This window comes from Castanea sativa, chromosome 6 (assembly GCF_040712315.1).
Source record: "Castanea sativa cultivar Marrone di Chiusa Pesio chromosome 6, ASM4071231v1".
Classification (NCBI taxonomy): domain Eukaryota; kingdom Viridiplantae; phylum Streptophyta; class Magnoliopsida; order Fagales; family Fagaceae; genus Castanea; species Castanea sativa.
Window position 1 is genome coordinate 60,697,920 of NC_134018.1, and position 13,124 is coordinate 60,711,043.

General features: G+C 35.5%; 2 protein-coding genes across 2 annotated transcripts; one reads left to right on the plus strand and one right to left on the minus strand.

Moving 5' to 3' along the window:
- Positions 1-5,932: 5,932 nt before the first annotated feature.
- LOC142641749 (conserved oligomeric Golgi complex subunit 5-like) lies at positions 5,933-8,780 on the minus strand. Its single transcript, XM_075816233.1, has 3 exons — positions 8,304-8,780; positions 6,380-7,460; positions 5,933-6,287 (listed from the first exon to the last, which is right to left on the minus strand). The coding sequence occupies exons 1-2, from the start codon at positions 8,763-8,765 to the stop codon at positions 6,531-6,533; spliced, it is 1,392 nt and encodes a 463-aa protein (XP_075672348.1). The 5' UTR covers positions 8,766-8,780; the 3' UTR covers positions 5,933-6,287; positions 6,380-6,530.
- Positions 8,781-11,792: 3,012 nt separating this feature from the next.
- LOC142641752 (GDSL esterase/lipase At4g10955-like) lies at positions 11,793-12,904 on the plus strand. Its single transcript, XM_075816237.1, has one exon. The coding sequence runs from the start codon at positions 12,034-12,036 to the stop codon at positions 12,838-12,840; it is 807 nt and encodes a 268-aa protein (XP_075672352.1). The 5' UTR covers positions 11,793-12,033; the 3' UTR covers positions 12,841-12,904.
- Positions 12,905-13,124: the final 220 nt, after the last annotated feature.

Sequence of the window (13,124 nt, forward strand, 5' to 3'; positions counted from 1 at the left end):
GCTCCATATCTAAAAGCCATGAGTCAAGATCATTATAAGCTAACAAATCCACCCCATGGTTCACTGTTGAATCTTGAAAAGTAGAGTCATAGTTCACGGCTGAATATTCAAAGGTGGAGTCATCCAAGTATATTGGATTGCTCACTTGATTTAGTTCTTCATTCAAGCTTACTTGGTGACATAATTCGGATGAATATTCAAGAGATGCAAAGGATGCTTCTATGCTGCTTTCAGGGTCTTCTTGATCCTTGATATCAATAACTGGAACATTTGCAAGCTGCACATCAGGTTCAATAGTAGGTGGAGAGGTTATAGAGCTTCCATTGCCAGTTAGCTCTTGAACAAGCCTCTTGAAGCTTGAGCTGTCAGTTATGTACACCTTGGGACGCAAAACTTTTATCAAACTTTGGAGTTGCCTCTCATTCTTGGATACTTCCAATGAAGCTTGTCTTACATTCTTCCCCATAATTTTAGAATGTATACAGAAATGGCGCCTTGGAATCACCCCCACCTTACTGTTCAGCGGAGAATTCTAAAGAGCTATAAATATTTGGTGTAATGAAGTAGATATGTTTAAGTTTGTTGGAAAGAAAACATAAAGATGCTGAAAATGATGTTCATCATACAAAAAGAGCTTATCAATTAGGAATCCATATAGACCTACCAGTCTACATCATTATCTCTATCAAGTTATGACCCATCAGAGAAAATGCTAATGTTTGTATTTACATGGAAGATGTGGATGTTGGTCAATTCAAGAGGATTGGTTTCAGGTATTAAAATAAGTCAAAATAAATACGATATGCCAAATTTGATGCAGTAGGGCATTCAGGGCACGTAGTTGATAACTATTCAAATAACTTACAATAATGTTACACGTTTGCTTGTTTCTGTTCCAAGTGATATCCATGTTGACAATGATAGAAATTTTTAAATAAAAGGGACAAGCTATAATGCAGTACACGCACCCACATAATGCAATAACCTCTCATTTCATCCATGCAATTCGACCTCCTTACTTCTGTGTTACGATAAAGAACTTTTGGGCCTGCCATGATCTCCATATTATTCACCTCAAAAGGCATTATTAATGTACACTCTTCATTAGCAAAATTTACAAGCCGCAAGTATATATAACAACAACAACAACAACAACCAAGTTTTAATCTCAAAATTTTGTGATAAGCAGGCTTCAAATTCTCAACAAACTGATTCCAGCTAGTCCGTTAAAGATCTATAATCGACACCAAAATTTTAATGCTCAAGTGTGGTTTTTATTATTGCATATACTTTACTCTTGTAAATTGATGTATAAAAGTTGATTATAGGCTGCCTCAATCAATGATACCAATTAGTAAGTCCAAATTAATCCACATCATAAGGAGAAATATAGTAAAGCATATGATTGTACCATCTTTTTATCCTTGCACATAAACAAAAAGGAAAAGCAGTAGTGACGGTTTGTATACTTAAATTAGTCTGAAAGGGATATATATTAAGACATTATATCAGTGCAAGGGACGTCTGAATGCACTAGCCGCCATGTCCACATTTTATTTCACATCAGTGTCTTGAGTTTTGGCTCTGGCTGTCAATAATACATGTCAAACGCACCAGACATTATTAGGTTACGGATATTGCAAATCACAGAATGCCACATTTTATGGGCTACTAGGCATCATTTGTTAAGTGATGGATGGTTTCTTAATCAACTGCTTCATGTTAACCAATAAAAAAATAAACAACACTAACATTAAATCCTACCTGACAAGAGTCTTAAGCCTAAATGGTATTATATCTAGCTCTCCTATGAAAGAACTTGGGTATGAATCTTCCCTCTATCCCTTGTTGTACGATGAAAAAGACTGATATGAATTTGTAATACATAAAAAATAAATAATAGCTATGTGGTAAATCCTTGTATGATCAAGAATATTTAGGAAAAGCTCTTTTGCTTTTTATTTTTTTGTCTTTGAGTCTTTTACAGATCATTTAACTTTTATAGTTTTTTTTATTATATATAAATAAACTAACTTGAACTTTTTGTCACATATTTCACCTATAATGTCATTAGGGATAATCATTGCATATAATATCCCTTTCACATGAAGCAGGGTAGATCTTACAATATTTTTAAATATGAGTTGGTATTATGAGTAATTGTTGCATGCAACATCCATCTCAATGATTCAATGGGATAGATCTCACACTTAGAGCATTCACAATAAGGAAGCTAAAAATTACAGCTTTTAGCAACTTAAAAAGCAACTTTATTTATTTCAACAACTCATGTTACAAAACACTCAACATTAAAGACTATATTTTTAGCAACTTATTTAAAATAATATAAATAACTCATTAAAATAATGATTAGCCACATCACACGCGCTTTGCACATAAGATGAGACTTTTTATTTTATTTTTTGGGTTTACACATTTTACTAATGGTAGTTTTATTTTATTTTTTATTTTAAGAAGTTGTATTAGTACTTGACTACTAATATGAGAGAGAAATGTGGAGGTTGGAAAAAAACAGTTTAGTGATAATAAAAAAATGGTACGTTTGTGGAAAAATTTTGTTTTATTTTTAATTTTTTTTCAAAAAGAAGAAGTTGTATTAGTACTTGACACATGAGAGATAAATGTGGAGGTGGGAGAAAAAACTGTGTTTTTTTTTTTTTAATTTAGCTAAATTTTAGGAGTTTTTAAATTAGTAATTTTACACTAGCCTCATCACACGCACTTCACGCGTGCAATGAGGTTTTTTTGTAGCAAAAAAAAAAACGGTGTTTTTATTTTATATATATAATTTTTTATTTTAAGAATCTAATTTATAAATGGATAAAACAATTTGAAAATCAACAAGAGAGTGACCCTATTTTTATGGCAATATTTTAGTGGGAGTAAGAGTTGTATTTTTACCGGATTGTCTTTTAGTTTTGTCTTTACGTAAACATAGGAATATAGGGGCATTTTTGAACTTAAAAAAATGAGGAGCCTAAACAGGGGAAGCCCATTAAATAGTAGTATATATATATAACCTTATTATTTAAACTTTGTAAACTAGTAAATTTGAGGGTATTTTTGGCATCCAAATTAAGGATTTCAAACAAGTGAAACCCCTTAAATAGTAGTATAGATAAACAACCACCACAAAATCCAACACAACAATAGTAGCCTCCACCACCTCCACCAGGCACAACCATAAATAAGAACCCACAACCTGCAACCCACTGCCAGCCATACCACCACCGGAGAAAAAAAAAAAAACACCACAAAACCCATCACACCCACACCTACAACCGGCCAAAAAACCCACCACAACCAAAGCCAACAAAACTCATCACCACCACACCCACAACCATCCACAAAACTCACCACCACCACACCCACAACAGGCCACAAAACCCATCACAACAACACCCACAACCGGCCACAAAACTCAGTACCACCACACCCACAACCGGCACAAAACTCATCACCACCACCACCACGAGAGAGAGAGAGAGAGAGAGAGACAACCACCACAACCTACAACCCACTGCCAACCACCACCATCACCGCCACTGGGAAAATAATAATAATAAAAAACCCACAAAACCCATCACAACCATACCCATAACTGGCCACAAAACCCACCACAACTAAAGCCAACAAAACCCATCACCACCACACCCACAACTGGCCACAAATCCCATCTCCACCACAAAAGAGAGAACAAAAATTGAAAGAAAGAAAAAAAGAAGAAATAGCTTATCCCCCCCCCCCCCCCCCCAAAAAAAAGAAAAAGAAAAGAAGAAAGAGAGATATATTTTTGGCCATAGCTTAAGAAATTAAAAAAAAAAAATGAAAAGGTGGTAGGCAGAGATCTAGAGAAGAAGAACTGAGAAGCTTGGAGAAGAAAGAGAGAGAAACGGGTTGGTTAGAGAAAAAATATTTTTTAAAGAGGAGATGAGAGAGAAAGATATAAATTTTTTTTTTTTTTATTTTAGTTTGGAGCTACAGTAAGCTGTTATCTTTGGCAGCTTATTGTAGCTCAATTGCTATTTTTTATAGATATAACACATTTGTTGTAGCTTGCATTTTGGTCTTATAGCATTATAGCAACTATACCTCATTTGCTGTAAATGCTCTTATGGGGTGATATTGCAAACAATGGTTACACAAAGTAAAATAAAGGTAAAATACACCCTTGAGGTTGGGCTTGGCCAATCATTACCGAACTTTTTTTTAAATATCCAATTTGCCTCTTGAGCACAATCTACTCTAATACTATTTGTGCTCCATTTTCCAAAAACTAATGTGTGGTCAAGGTAATTGTCACAATGCAGTCATATAATGATTGTATTATGGAAACTATATGCATGAGGGAGTGTTTGTGTAGTAAATAGTAAATAGATAACAGTCAGAGAAGGAGAATGAAACAAAAGAAAACTTGGAGGAGCAAGGATGCCTTCAAACGGTGGTAAGTACAAATTGTGCACAGGGATTAAATTTGATATGTTTGAAAAGTTTGGTAGTGGCTAGTGGGTGGTTTATGTATTTTATCCAATATTAAATTTCATTTGTCACCTTATGATGTCCAATTTCAAATCCTCCCTCTCAACTATCAAATTATCAAAAGCAGCCCAAAGGAACCGGCCCATCTACAACAAGACGGGTGCATGAGTGTTACAAGAGGTAGCCCAATCTGCAACAGAATGGGCCAATGAGTTGGCCTCTCTACATGTTTGTAACAAAAAGTCCTAAAATCAATCTGGGAAGGCCTAACTATGTATTGGCCTAACCACAGCCATTTCCTAACGAATATATAAGAAACTTCGGAACGCCAAACATGTAACAAGCAGGCATCAATGCCTTTAGACTCATGGAAAAGCAAATATAGAACGGTTGTTGGTGTTTAATTTTGCATTACTTTACTTTGTTAAGAGCTTTGTTACTCAATAACATAAACTGGTTTTCTTTATTAGGTGAACCAGGGTTCAAAACTTCAAATCTATGATCTATCCTCCCCTATTATTTTTACTATTGAATTATTCAAAAAACAAAAATGAAAAGAGATTTAAATGCTGGATGTCTTTGTTGTAAAGTCAACCAAATTACAGGTCCCTTTTGACAAGCCTATTGCATAACAAATTATCTAAAAAATCATCCAATAGAACACCTACCATGTAAAGAGTACAAGCTTTGTGACCTTGATGAAATCAAGTACAAGAACTCCTTGGAGCAAACTGAGGCATAACTTATGGCTTATGGGCACCTTCGTCCCTGTCCCAACGTCTAACAATTTCTTGTTACCCACAGTATCTCTCGTTGAAAGATCATTTCAAATTCAGATTATTGGGTGTACATAAACTGCAAGGTGCTGATTCCTAATCCCAAACTAAAACCACGAAGATCACTAGCTGCAAAGCGTACACATTCAACCAGAAATCCTTTTCACTACAGCAGTTCTAACCTCAACATATCCCACATCTGGATATTAATGCCTCACTTCCTGAATCGTTACAATAAATATGTTTTCAGATTCTATTGCATTCTCTCTTCCGCTTTCTCAGCAAATTCACAATGTCAAAGACTCGAAGCTCAAAGGTCCATTGACCTCAATGCAATGTTCATCAATTTTACTTTATCCCAAAAATACTGTTTGGTACTACACACTTTATTATGCTAGTTCGTGGGTGTAAAATCAGGTCCTACAGGCAAACATTCCAAAGCTAGCTAGAACAGAACCACTACAAGTCCTTCACCAAGTCATCATTTGTTTAAAAGAAACTTTTTTTTTTTTTCCATAGAAAATTCTTTTTCCCATCATCTTATTTCTCAAGCTTTCTTTAGCTGAATTGTAAACCTAGCAATGGTAATAGCCTTTAAAATTTCAATAAACTATGCATGAGCAGTTGCAAAATTGTTATCTTCCAAGAAGGAAAAATTCAATGATAACTGATATTCAAACTAGCCACAATCAGAATATCCAAGATGTATTATTTTTATTATTTTTTTCCCCAAATGTTCATATAATGTAACTATTACAAGAAGTCTGGCACAGTTTGAATAGTCCTACATGATCTAAGAAACCGAAGTAAAATAGAAACGAAGCTCGAACATTTTCATACGTAAATTTATATCACATGAAAAATATTGGGGAACATTATCACTACATGAAAGGGTGAGAAGAAGGTGAACCAATGAATATAATAATCAAACTTGAACAGTATACAATGAAGTCGGTGCTGCCATTCTTCAGATTTAATCAGCCACCAAGTATGAAACTACTAGGAGGAAAACTTAAACAAAAATAAAAAAGAAAAAACAAAGTGTAAGTTCCAGTATAAAAATATTTAAAATAATAATAATTGTAAGAAAAAAAATTGTGTACCTCAAAGTTCTCAGCAGAACTAGCATGATCTTTTATGAAGTTTGGGCAACTAGTCCCATCTGCAACATCTACCTATAAGCAAAAACCTAGCAAACACCATTCCGGTTTGAGAGTGACTATTTTACAAGAGGTATACCAGACATCAATGCTTTCAGGATGCTGGAGCATTCTTGGTCAAAGAAGATCCTAATTGAAGCATAAGAGGATATACAGGGCTAAACTCCTTGTCTCCTCTGGCCCTAACATTGGTAGCATAATCATCCAGAGTTGCTTTAATACCTTTCCAGATTTGATCTTCTCCTTGAGAATCTAGCCACAATGAATACTGCACATTTGTAAGTTTGTTCCTTTGCAGTGGTGACTGCAAGTCTTCAGGGCCTCGGGAGTAAAGATGGTGAAGTATGACACTCAGTGGCAAATCATGAAGAAGAGGAGAAGATACCAGTTGAGATGTTTCCAAGAAAATAAGAGGTCGGAATGCTCTAAGGGCCCGGTATGGTGCACCAAGTTGCTCTACTGGGAACAAATTCTGGCCCACTGCTAACTCCAGTTCTGCCATGTCCCTAGCCATCCTAAGCTTGCCTGATTCTGAAAGGGGTCTAACAAGAGAAGCATGCCTGATAAAGAATATTAGAACCCGTGAAGCCATGTTCCTAACAAGCCTAGTGCATATGGTTTCTGTCCTTGCAGTGGCTGCATTTGTTGAAGAAGGCAACAGCCTAGATAGGAACTCACTACGGAAGTGAAGAATGCACTTCTGCAACTCCTCCATGTAAGGTGATGCATTGTTGTCCATTGCAGCATCCATGCCATGGACACCAAAGTTTTGGTCATGAATTTGCAAGATACAAGACTCAAGACGCTCAAGCATTGCTTGGAATAAGGATGTCACTGAGTCGCAGGCAACCCCATATATTGCACCTAATGAGGGAGACAACACATCTGCAGCAATACTTGGCAGTCCTGTAATCATTGATGATATGCGGGTATGAATTTCTTGTAGATGCTGACATAATGTGAAGTTCTTGAGTTGGGCAGCAGTTGCAGGAGCACTTACTTGACGTGCTTCATGCCAAGTTGACTTAAAAGAAAAACAGTGTTGAATAAGTTTCTGAAATTTATTATATTAAGTTAAATTTACACGTATCCTTTATGTAAACAAGGATTAAATTATAATCCCATGGTTTAATCGTCAAAAAAATAGACCCATGGTTTGATAAAATGTTAAGAAATGATACTTATCAAAAAATAAAATAAAATGGAAAGGAATGAGCTCCATCTCAGAACCTACTCCCTAAGATTTAAATATTTGAACACCATAAACTTAACAGTAGAAAGATTTCAGAAAGGAAAAAAAAGGATAGACATGAAGATGATTCATATACAACAGCGTACATGCTGCACAATAAATCTGTACATTTTGCTCACAAATGCTAGTTTCACACTAACCAGTAGGGTGATTAATAAGATTTGTTAAGAATATAAAAGAACACACGCAAGTCAGTTTTCTTTATATGTTACTAATACAAATTTGATAGAAGGTGAAATAGGAAAAGGGGTAGTATTTTCAGTAGGCAGGGGTTTTAAAATAAAATTAAGAAAAAAGGAAATAAATAAATAATTAATTTTAAAAAAAAGAGGCTAAAATCAGTTCTCTCAGTTTGGGGTTGCAGGTTTTGCAGTCTGACTGGTAAGATGTATTAAAGACACAATGCTAAGCAGCTCAAGTAATCCCTACTTACAAGGTAGGCAAATCATTAGATATAAGGATCATACTACTAATGCAAACAACTAGATGTATTCAACCAGCATGATGAAGAAAGGCAACAACTTGAGTTACTGGGCACGTTAGGCATTCTAGTCATTAAAAAGGCATCTAAATCCATTGGTGAGATCTGGTTTTTCTCATGTAAATAAAATTTACCTGGTACTCGGCACGTTGTGCAAGAAGGATCAAAACCTTGCCAATTTCACGCAAGACTAGAAGAGTCAAACGCCCGTCCAACTGAACAGCTTCAATCTCCTCCTGAATGCGTGATATGATCCTTGAGATGTGCTCTTTGGTGGGAACATTTCCACGGCTGGACACAGAAAATACAGTATTCACAAGATCTGACAGGCGACCCAAGCACAGAGCTAAGAATGCTGTCTGAAATATTTCAACAGCTGCAACCATTTGATCTTTCCCCTCTGAGCTGATAGCAGGTAAAACCCCTTTGACATCTGTATCACGTGAAATTCTTTCAAGAAGATTTTCTATCATGGAGAAGAGTTTGGGATATCCCATGGTAAATATCTCTTTCACAAAACTTGATGCAGTGAAAGCTGACTTCATTTGGCTTGCAAAAGCCTTCACAAGTGCCTCCCAGACTCGATCTGTTAACATAGAATCACCTTCCTAACCAAGTAGCAGCTAATGTAAGTGAAAGGAATAAAGGAAAAATCCTGGAAAGGTAAAAAATTAATAGCAAAAAAGACATGAGGACTGCCAAGCACATTAACATAATAAGTAAAATAATATTTCTTATGGAAGATCTTAGAGCAAGTCAATAGAGCAAATCAGAAAGGAATCACAACTCAAGCAAGCAGAAGATTATACCATATTTCAGAAACAAATCCAATACAAATATTAACTATTCATTGATAACTGTAGGTATATGGTGCATGTGTATCACTTTGTACAAGGAAAATTGAGCAGAGATTATTAAAAGAAATGAGAACATAAGTGAGAACAACAGACAGTTAATGAAAGGTTTAATGGTACACAAAGCCAAGAACAAGATGAATTCTCTATATAGTAGACACCTCTAATTGGGTTTCTAAATTATTCTTAATGAGACGTGTTCGTAGTTCAACAATTCAAAATTAAAATTAAAATAAATGAAATTTTTTCCCTATTGCACTGCTGGAAAGTGGAAACATTTGTCGGATACATATCCAACCAGTTGGCATGTGAGAAACCTATCTAATAACCATATCTTTCCCTTTTGACACAAGAACTTCATGAACCTTGACATTTATGTACCCTTGTGAGACAGCTGATACAGTCTCATATGAGATTGTAACTCTTTAACTAACATAATGCCAGACACAATTGAATAAAGACAAGCCCCAGACACAGATAATGTAAGCTAACAATGTTTCTCTTAACTAATGCATAGCTATTACACAAGAATGATGAGAGAGATAGGGGTGGAAACAGGGAGGGAATGTGGAAGCAAGATGCAAAAAACAGAAGTACAATGTGGAAACAGAAGCACTTTACAATAATAGAATTACAAATGTAAAAGAGCAATAAGAAGGAAAGAATTACCACCTACACACTCTTGAAGCCCTAAACTCAAAATACAAAGACTTTGGTAACACCACAGATTCAAAAATGTTGGCAGAAAATCCAGAAAAGAAGCAGACAGTGTAAAATAAGAGTGGATGCAGAGAGAGTACCAACCTAATTATCTCACACACTTACATGCACTTTTAAAGGAAATTTTATCATCAATAATATTGCTTCATAAAATTATAACCTTTGATGCCTTACAACCCCATGATCCAATGTAGTACGAAATTTGAAAAATTGCTCCTATAAGATGTTCCAAAAGACTCCTTGAAAAATAATGAACTGCAACCTATCTATGATACTACTTCCTACAAAACCTTATATATATAGCGAATAGAATAAGACCCTACAAACTGAGATTTGAATCTCTCTATAGATAATTCATGTTCTTCAAGCATCCCCTTATTCCTCTCTCTCCATACATGCCACATTAAACAGGGAGCAACATTGCACCCCCTATTTCTGATAGTCTTGGAACTTCAATGCCAACATTGAAGCACTCCTTTCACCATCAGGCATCACCCACCTCACTCCAAAAGCTACAAATATAGAATTCCATAAATCCATAGCTACTGGAGTCAACAATGCAGTAGCAAATGATCAACATTATCGTCACTATTTTAACACACTACACACCACCAATTCACCATCACCATGCCTCTTCTAACCAGATTATCTATAGTGAGAATCTTCTCCCACGCCATAGACCACAACAAGCTACCTACCTCGGAAGTTTCACTACTCATTAGATAACAATTCCAATCATTGAAAAAATCCTAGTTGCTCAATATCGTCATTAGATAACTAGGTTGGTTCTTTCATTGCATGTCATGCTGTGAGTGAGATTGACTAATCCACTATTGATTCCTAGATTTGGATTTGGGGTTTATTTTTGGTAATTTATCCAATTGGTTTTTTTTTTTTTTTGGCTAAGTTTTTAATTGGCTTAATATTAATTGAATGTCCCAATTTAATCTACTAGCTAGAGTCTCTAGACAGGAATTTGAATTCTGTGGGCGCTAATTAGAAATGTTTGCACTGGGATTTATTTGAAGTGACTTTTAAAAAAGAGGATTCTGATTTTGGCAAATACAGGAATGATTCAAAATTCTCGTTCCAAATTGCCCATATGTTTCTTTGAAATTTATATCTGCGGGGGAATCAAATTTTAGGAAACAGAATCGTAACCATCATAATAATAGATGTCAGGTTTTAAATTAAATAGAATTGGTTCATCATTAGAATCAATCTGTACTTCAAAAATGCCATCTTCTCTTTATTTATTTTTTAAAATAAGTTTTGGCCCCAAGGGTATGGAGGAGGGGGGAAAGTGGAGATTCAAACTATTGACCTCTTGTTTATGAGGCGTGGTTTCCTGGTAATTGTGCTACCCCTTGTGGTTGCTACCTTCTGTTAATATAGCTGGAATTAGTTTAGGTCACTTTTAAACTTTGATATTGGGGGTACATATTGGATAGCTTTTTTTGATTCTTTAATTAATGGCTATATCTATTAGTAAGTGATGATATTCTTTCATGACATATGACATTATTATATATTTTAATATAATATATACAAAAATAAGTACAGACATACATACGTTCTCATTGTTTTTGTTTAGAATTTTAAATGCATTAATCAAGTTTGACATAATAGTTTAATTTATTGGTCTGTCTGGTTGCTTGGAAAATGAGAGGAAATGGTGAAATTTCTGGACCTTAGAAACATTTGCTTTGTGAGTGGTGGTTGTAAGACTTCCATTTTTCGCTATATCCATCTCCTCAACAACCAAATTAACAAATATATTTTAGAGCAGTTAATGCTTATATTTGGTAGATAACCAGATATGGACATTTGAAGTCAAATAAGCCAAGTTATAGTTTTATATAGATGATTGGATAACTTTACAACAACTAATAATTATTTTCCGTGCAAGCCAAATAATTGAAAATGTTTTCTGGTTCATTTTCTAGGTCATAACCAAACATAGGAAAATGAATCAGTTTTCTAGAACATATTCATATTATGTTTTCTGTTGATACAAACTGAGTGTTACTATGAATAATTTTATGAATGTCCATTCTGATGATTGAGTAATGTATACAGGAAGGACACAAATTACAAAAGAACTGTCATTGCCTGTTTCGTACAGGCGGTTTACTTGCTTGAACTTGATAGACAAGAGAACAGAACCGAAGAAAATGCTCTTGCTGCAAAATGGTGGGTGCCTTTCAAGTACAAGCTAGCACAAACCTTGATTGACGAAAGAGATGGATCCATATTTGGTGCAATATTAGAATGGGATAGATCTGCAGCAATGGCTGACTTGATACTTATGAGACCTAGCGGTGCTCCAAGGGCTGTCTTAACACTTAGAGGAACGTTGCTCAAAAGCCCAACAGCGCGAAGAGATATTGAAGATGACCTCCGCTTTCTGGCTTGGGAGAGCTTAAAGGGCTCCATCAGGTTCAAAGTAGCTTTGGAGGCATTGAAATCGGTTGCTGATAGGTATGGAAGCAACAATGTATGTATTGCAGGTCATTCCTTAGGAGCTGGGTTTGCTCTCCAAGTCGGAAAAGCATTAGCCAAAGAAGGAATATATGTGGAGACCCACTTATTCAATCCACCTTCTGTTTCATTAGCAATGAGCTTAAGAAATATGGGAGAAAAGGCTGGATTTGCTTGGAAGAGATTTAAATCAATGCTTCCTATGAGTAGTGAAACTCAGGTAAGCAGTGATGCGGGTGAGAAAACTTTGGGTTTCAGATTGAAGAATTGGGTACCTCAGTTGAAGAATTATGGTGTAGGATTAGAAAAATGGGTACCTCATTTGTATGTAAACAATAGTGACTACATTTGTTGCTCTTACACTCAACCTGATGGCACAGAAGAAAACAATATTGGCAAGGAGAATGTGGGTCTTACAAGTGGGCAAGTGGCAGCAAAGCTGTTTGTGAAGTCCAAGGGGAAACAGAAGTTTCTTGAGGCTCATGGGTTAGAACAATGGTGGTCAGATGACCTGGAACTTCAACAGGCTGTCCATAACAGCAAGCTCATAAACATGCAGTTGAAATCCTTGTATAGCCTCCCAGCTCCACAACAAACACAGGGAAAGGCTCCATAGCAGAGAGTGGTTGCTTTCATTGTGTGCAAATAGCTCATTTTCAATAAGCAAAATTCCATACTACCATTCAGGAGTGTATAGTGTGAACTTCGAATGTCCTGGTTTACTTTTTTATTGGCTTTACTGTTTTCTTATCTTTTTTAATCAGATCTGCAAATGTTTACTATCTCACCTGGATATATAGAACAAGTCATTCTTTAATTTCATTATAGTGGCTCAAAACTATCAAGATATTCAATCTCAATTTGTAGTTAACCTTCTATGTTTTGTTTCATGAATTTTGT

What these genes read in the sequence shown, in the direction of transcription:
- LOC142641752 (XM_075816237.1), top strand. Translation starts at nt 12,034, where the DNA reads ATGGCTGACTTGATACTTATGAGACCTAGCGGTGCTCCAAGGGCTGTC.
- LOC142641749 (XM_075816233.1), bottom strand. Translation starts at nt 8,765, where the DNA reads ATGTTAACAGATCGAGTCTGGGAGGCACTTGTGAAGGCTTTTGCAAGC. An exon ending in CACAACGTGCCGAGTACCAG is followed by an intron (nt 7,461 to 8,303) that starts GTAAATTTTATT and finishes TTTTCTTTTAAG; the next exon opens with TCAACTTGGCATGAAGCACG.